At 41.2% G+C, this 7,598-nt stretch overlaps 1 protein-coding gene across 1 annotated transcript in view; it reads left to right on the top strand.

Annotated features, from left to right (window-relative positions):
* LOC101857898 (dystrobrevin beta) overlaps positions 1-7,598 on the top strand; it is a 145,998-nt gene that overhangs the window by 65,438 nt on the left and 72,962 nt on the right. Inside the window, exon 3 of the mRNA XM_005106918.3 lies at positions 5,137-5,235. Coding sequence (XP_005106975.3) covers positions 5,137-5,235 — 99 coding nt within the window. The remainder of the gene's footprint in view (positions 1-5,136; positions 5,236-7,598) is intronic.

Here is a 7,598-nt window from a genome sequence, read left to right as displayed (position 1 = left end):
CATCAATGCACAGACCCATGGTAGTAAGCAAGGTTTTAACATCTGATGGTGGAACAGATTTATATAACTGTGTATCGTCAGCGAGTTTCTATATTTTCTGTTTCGCCTTCACCGAAAGGGAGCTGTTTGAAACAAGGGTCGAGGATAGTTGATGCTGCCACAAAATACGTGTCCTCGAGTTATGTGGAGCGCTTGCGAAGCTCACCCTGTAAAAGAACTGCCAGTGGCCAATATCGATCGAGTGTTGTATCGACTCAGAGAGCTTAGTATCAATAAGTACTCAGTACTTCTTAAGATTCGAGCGAAGGGACGTAATTTAAGTGCATTTGCATATGATTTAACGAAGGGGAGTAGAAGACACGGGTACCTGACCTCAATACCCGAGAAGCCGGTTTTGGGCTCTTTACCCGGGTACCAGGGTTACTACTCGTATACTTGCCCAGCCATACTGACTAAACGGTTGTCGAAAAGAATTCAATAGGCCTATCGTATGTTGACCGTAGGGGGCTCTCATTCAATAGGTCCCGGGTTCGTAACCTGACAGCGACGTAACATTTTTTTCTCAAAGATGTTTCCTTTCATTCCCTTTCCTGCTCTTTATTAACCCTGTTTTGTCGTCTGCTTTCGTCTCCAATTTCTGCCCCCACCCCTCCCCCTTTGCCCATTCCTCTGGGCTCCTGACTCTCTCTGCAGCCTTTCTACTGCTACTCCTTGGCTCCTTCTTACTGCTGTCTTTCAGCCACACCCCTGATCTTATGGTAGGTAAGGTGTAACATTTAGCCTTCTCGGAAAAGGACGAAAAATCTCGGAGGTCCCGTGTGCACGTTGGCACGTAAAAGGTCCCTTAGTGGTCCAAAGTGAATAAGAGTAGGCTTAGGCCGCCACCCGGGCAAAATTCAAAATTAATTCCTACCAAACAGAAAATGATTAATGTGTCCCGCGCGCTCATATGACCTTGTGCAGTCGCGAGTGCCGCAAAACACACTCGCGCGCGCGCGCGCGCGCGCACACACACACACACACACACACACACACACACACACACACACACACACACATACACACGTATGCGCGCGGGCGGGCACACTCACACACGCACACTCACACACGTACACTCACACACGCACACACTCTCTCTCTCTCTCTCACACACACACACACACACACACACACACAGACACACACACACATACACACCAAACCTATGATCGTATCCTCGCTCATTTTGGGGTTGTACACATTCATTAACGCATTTCTGTTTGAATAATGAAATCGTAACCAGTTCTCTTTTTCCTTGAGAGTGAATTCATAATAGGGGTTGGCGCTGGGAGGTGATTGTTACAAAGAGGGGCCACTATCGAGGGATTGCAATGGAATGATGTGTAGCCTAAGTAGATTGTGTGTCAATTTTCAGAGATTCAAATTTTCAGCCTAAGTCTATGTTTTAGTTTTACTTTGAGATTTCACGGAACAAAGTGTTTTTATATTTTTATATTATATGTTTGCTAATGTAAATTCCTTAACTTAAGCTTAGCAAAACTCTTATGACGACTTCAAAGACAGCCTCTGCCTCACACCCTGGAAAGTTTTGAATAAGGCTTGACTACTGAGGGTAGTATTTTTCCTTCTGTCTTAATGTTTCACTCTTTTCCCACTCTTATCATCCAGTGCCAGATCTGCGACAGACATCGGCAATCATGGTTTTCCATTCATTCCTTTGCTCGGATGCTTAAAAAAACCCAACAAAAAACCGTTTCTCTGATCTTTCCCTGTTACCCATTTGTTTGGGTTCCCTAAGTATGTTGTTCTGGGCCTACCCTGCCTCGCTTGCCCTCAGTTTTGCCAGTGAGAGCTAAATGTTCAAGACCCTTACGTCTATTCAGGTGTTCCAAAAACTGCAATTGTCGTTTCCTGATTGTTTTTAACATTGAGCGTCCCACGTGGGCTTCATCAAGCACTACCTCATTTAATTTCTTTTCCTTCACGATACTCTTAGCAGTCTCCTAAGAAACCACATTTCTGTTGCTTCTATTTTATTTTCACTGTCTTTAGTGATTGTCAAGCATTCACAGCTGTATGGAAGGGTTGACCAAACATAGCTTTTCAGGACTTTCATTTTGGTGTTCATTGAGATGTTTCTATTTTTCAGGATTGGGCTCATTTTATTGTAACTAGCCTTACCCATTATGGTTCTCCTTTTTATTTCTGTGGAAGATTTGGCATCAGATATTATCATATATATCCTAGATATTAAAACTGTTAGACTTGTTTGATCTTTTCAACTTTGCTAATGAGATTACAACTAGGATTTGCTGCTTTTTTGGATATTACCATGCATTCTGTTTTCTTTACATTCAACAATAATCCTTTACGTTCACTTTCTTTTACAACAGTATCTAGAAGCATTTGAAGGTCCTTTCCTGAGCCTGCTATTAAAACCGTGTCATCTGCATACCTGATGTTATTAATACTTTCTCCATTCACTTTGAGGCCCTTCTATGTTTCTAAGGATTGTTTCACTGTACATGTTAAAGAGGTCTGGTGACATAACACATCCTTGCCTCACTCCTCGCTTAATCGGCTTATATTCACTGTATTCTCCATTAATTCGCACAGCAGCGTTTTGGTCCCAGTACAAATTTCTGATAATTATTAGATCTTTTTTATTTATGTCTAGCTTTTCCTATATTTTAAATAGCTCATCATGTCTAACTTTATCGAACGCCTTTGAGTAATCTATGAAGCATAAATACAGATCTTTCTGTGCTTCAATACATCTTTCCATTAACATTGTTAAGGTGAATATAGCATTTCTGGTGCCCTTGTCAGGAATAAAGCCGAATTGCGTTTTTAGATATCTCTGGTCTTTCACTTTTTCTCAATCTTCCCATTATTACTAGCAGCAATATTTTTGTAAAATGACTCATTTATTATAAGGCTAACTGTTCTATGCATATCACACTCAGTGGCACCTGGTGTTTTAGGTAAAGCTATAAAAACTGACTTCATCATATCTTCTGGGATCTCACCGCTGTCATAAATAACATTTAGGAGCTTTGTTGTTATTTCAGTGCTTAGTTCTTCAAGCGCGACAATCACTTCAACTGGAATATTATATGGCCCTGTGGCTTTTCCTTGTTTCATTTTCCTAATGGCAGCTTTTACTTCTGCTTTCAGTATTGGTGGTCCATTTATTTCATTCTTTATTACCGGTTTTTCTCCTCTATTGTCTTTGAAAAGTTTTTCTATGTATTCTGACCATCTGTTTAAGACATCCCCGTTGTCCATTAAAATGTCCCCTCCCTTTGATCTTATGCATACTGTATTTGAGCATCCTTTTATCCCACTTACTTCTTTGATTTTGGAATGCATGTATTTGCTGTCTTGGTTTTGGTTCTTCTCTATATGTTGACACTGATCATTTATCCATGTTTCCTTTGCTTCGTTGCATTTTTTCTTTATTTCCTTGTTTAAGATGTTGTACTTTTCCACATTTGATTTTGCCTTTCTTCTCTCTTCCATTTGTTTTAAAATGTCCTGGGTCATCCATTTTGTAATGCTTTTTTAGCTTTCGGAAGGATATTTTCTTCCACAGCTTCCATTATTCAGTCTTTCCTTTTCCTCCATAGTTCTTCTGATTTAGTAATGTTTTCCAGAGCTTTAAATTTATTTCTTACATCTATGGAGAAACGTTCTTTCATTTCTTGATTTGTCTTTTAAAGACCTATGTCAAATTTAGGTTGATACTTTGACTTTTGGAGTTTCTTCAGTCGTATCCACATTTTACACATGACAGGTACATGGTCACTATCACAGTCTGCTCCTGGCAGTGATTTAGATGATTTTATTGTGTTTCTAAAAACGTTTCTGAATAAATATGAAGTCTATTTGATTTCTACTTCTATCGCCAGGACTCTTCCAAGTGTATCGTCTTCTTGGGTGATTTTCATACCAGGTGTTTGATATCATAATTTTTTTTTTCTCTGCACCATTCTACCAGTCGTTCCACGCGTTCAGTCTCTTTACCCAGTCCCCATTGCCCAACTATATCTTCTATACGTTTACTTCCTACTTTGGCATTAAAGTATCCCATGACTATCTTTACATCTTGTGATTTTAACTGTTTCATTGCCTTATCAAGGTCTTCATAAAAAGTCTCAATTTCCTCGTTGTCGTGCTCTGATGTTGGTGCATATATTTGTATGACACCTATGTCAAAAGGTTTTTCCTCTAATTTAGCCACGATGACTCTATCTGACACTCCCCAAAAACCTTTGATGCTCTTTGCAGTTGCTTCGTCAAATAAAATTCCGACTCCTCTTTCATGGGGTTTTCCACCTGAATATATAATTGTTTTGGATCTTCTTTTAATCAAGCCTGCCCCCTCCCATCTAATTTCTGAAAGGCCTAACATATTTAGCTCCATCCTATCCATTTCCTGCTCTATATGATCTAATTTGCCTTTCTGGTACATTGTTCTTACATTCCATGTGGCAATGTTAAGTCGCTTATTTTTGCAGCCAGTAGCTGGATGACGATCGGGCGCCAACTGCTGCCCGTGGCGGTCCCTACGGAGCGGGGAGTTCAGAGCTGGATCATGAACCCCTTTAACGCTGTTATCTGATAAATGAATGTACTTTTCCATGACTGTTCTTGGGATATTACAGCAGTGGTTTCCCGTTGCCTACTGCCGGTTTGTGTACAGTTTCTCTGCTAGCGTTTGTCATCCACTGACAATCCACAAGGCAGTGGGGGCTTTGATAGGATTTATGGCGCCTCCCGTCGCCAAGACGGTCCCTTCTCCGAGTGTGTGAGGTATTTATTGAAGCACATGTGCCACCAGGGTTCCCCTCTACTCTCCACCACCATCTCCCATTTGGTTCGTGACTGCTTAGCAGCTAACCTCCATATCTGGAGGCATTTCCCCTATCCACCACCCGGGGACACGCTGGGTTGGGTACCCAATACAAAATCTTAGTACTTCCCAGTTCCCACTCTTAATAACCGTTATTAGGTTGATGTGGTCCTCTTTACTCAAACAAACTGCTTACATTCTTTTTCTCAGTTCTCTTTTGTGTATCTGCCTTCCTATGCCCCTGTACTGTTTCTCAACAATCATTCTTGTCTACGTCACAGGTTATCTGGCCGAAGATGACCAGACGGCCATGACGGTAGAGATAACTTGCACCGTGCCCAAGGCCAAGGCCCAGCTGAGGCAACTTATGTCAGAGATGCGTAAGTAAACACACACACGCGCACACACACACACACACACACACACACACACACACACACACACACACACACCCTCCCCCCTCTCTTTCTATCTCAATTATCTCTCTCTCTGACTCCCTCCCGCCTCTCTGTGTCTTTCTCTCCCTCTCCTCACCACCCCTCCCCCCTTTCTCTCTCTCTCTCTCTCCCTCCCCTCTTCATTTACTCCCCGTCTCTATCTATCTATCTATCTATCTATCTATCTATCTATCTATCTATCTATCTATCTATCTATCTATCTATCTATCTATCTATCTATCTATCTGTCTGTCTGTCTGTCTGTCTGTCTGTCTGTCTGTCTGTCTGTCTGTTTATCTGTTTGTGTTTGTTACACATGTATTCCTGCGTTTTTGTTTTGTGTGTTGATTGTGTGTATGTGTGTGTATGTTTGTGTGTGTGTGTGTGTGTGTGTGTGTGTGTGTGTGTGTGTGTGTGTGTGTGTGTGTGTGTGTTGATTGTGTGTGTGTGTGTGAATGTGTTTAAAAAAAATTGTTCTGGAGTATCGTCATTTTTTAAATTCAGTGTTTCAATCTATAAAGATAGCTCATTATACCTCTTCCATATTTGAGTCTCGTCTGTCAATTTCCACACATTAAACTCTGTGACAGTGAATACGTAAGTGTATGAGTCAAATTGCCCCCTTCAATGCTGTAAGGTTATTTAAGAAAGAGGACGTGGACATTTAAGATTCATCTTCAATGGGGCCAGGCCAAATTGGTTGAAAGCCTTGAAACTTAACGAAATGACCCGAGTTCAGGATTTGAACCAGGGTGGCCTCTTTGTTAAACTAACAGAATGCATTTGTTCCCATGATTTGGCTTCAATGATATAGGTGGGAGGAAAGGTGTGATTGGGGTCGGGTGCATTTCCAGTAATGTGTGGATGGATGGAGGATTTCACCTTTGAATCTTACTATTTTACTATTCTTCGCTTTTTCCATCAAGCCCCTTTTCTCCCCTCTGTACTCAATTACATTTTTCTTGTAGGTTTTCCTCTCTTTTACATGTAGGCCTATTCTTTTTATACCAGCTCTTGCTACTTGCAAACAATGGCTGAGTCATTCAGGGCTAGCTTTTTATTCCTTTAGTCATGTCCCTGGTACGGAAAATCCATATTATTATAAAGGAAGCGTGGGATGTGGGGAGAAGTGGGGGGGGGGGGGGGGGGGGTGGTAAATGTTTTACGGCGCTCGCAATTGCGTAAGAGGATATGAGCAAACGGGACACATTAAACATTTTCAGTTGATAGGAAATTTTGAATTTTGCCTAGGTGGCGGCCTAAGCTTACTATTATCGATTTTGGACCACAAAGGGATATTTAACATGCGCAACTTGCGCTCGCAACCTCCCAAGATTTTTTTGCCCTTGTCCAAGAAGGCTAGGTATAGATCTTTCCTTCTAGAAGATCAGGGGTGTTGCTGAAAGATAGCAGTAAAAAGGAGCCAAGGAGTAGCAGTAGAAAGGTTGCAGAAAGAGTCATGAGCCCGAAGGAGGGGGCAAAGGGGGTGAGGGGGTAGGGGCTGAAAGTGGAGAAAGCAGGAAAGGAGATGAAAGAAGAAACTTTTTCCGTCCCTGTCTGAATCTGAACCTGGGACCTATTGAATAAGAGGCGAACACCTTAACTCACTCACCCTAGGCCTACACTTCCAGGTTGTCACCTCTCCCTAGAGATTTTTACCACTTTTTGAAAAATTGAAAAAAAACCCAACCCCCCCCCCCCTATACCTTTCCCCCCTCCCCCCCCTACATTTTAACATATATATATATATATATATATATATATATATCCTACCCAGATTTGGTACACATTTTATATGAACCTTTATTTTTGTGTATTAGTGGGGCAGCTAAGTGTAAAATAATTCACATTGTCATACAAGTACCAACATTGATATGCACATTACTTTTGGGCTGTTGTTTCATAAAAGAACGCTTACCACGTGAAAATTCAAAATGGCGGTAATTTTACAAGATTGTGGCCTTTTGCGGGCTCTTTGGTATATATTTGTGCCCCTGTGGTTCATTCCCATTGTCATACAAGCACCAAAATTGGCATGCACATTACTTTTTAGTTATTTCATAAAAGATTGCCACCCATGTGAAAAACCAAAATGGCCGCCACGGCCATTCGCAGACTGTATGGTGCATCTATGGTTCTTCTTATCCAGTTTTTAGGATACCAAATCCGTTCCTCACATTTTTGACAATTGAGAATTAGAATCTGACAAAAGGAACGAAAAGTCACCAAACACTGGTTTTATTAGAATCTGACAAAAGGAACGAAAAGTCACCAAACACTGGTTTTGCTGATTTTTACAGATATTT

The sequence above is a fragment of the Aplysia californica genome, unplaced genomic scaffold (genome assembly GCF_000002075.1).
Source record: "Aplysia californica isolate F4 #8 unplaced genomic scaffold, AplCal3.0 scaffold00563, whole genome shotgun sequence".
In the NCBI taxonomy this organism is placed as follows: domain Eukaryota; kingdom Metazoa; phylum Mollusca; class Gastropoda; order Aplysiida; family Aplysiidae; genus Aplysia; species Aplysia californica.
This window is presented reverse-complemented; position numbering and strand designations above follow the sequence as displayed.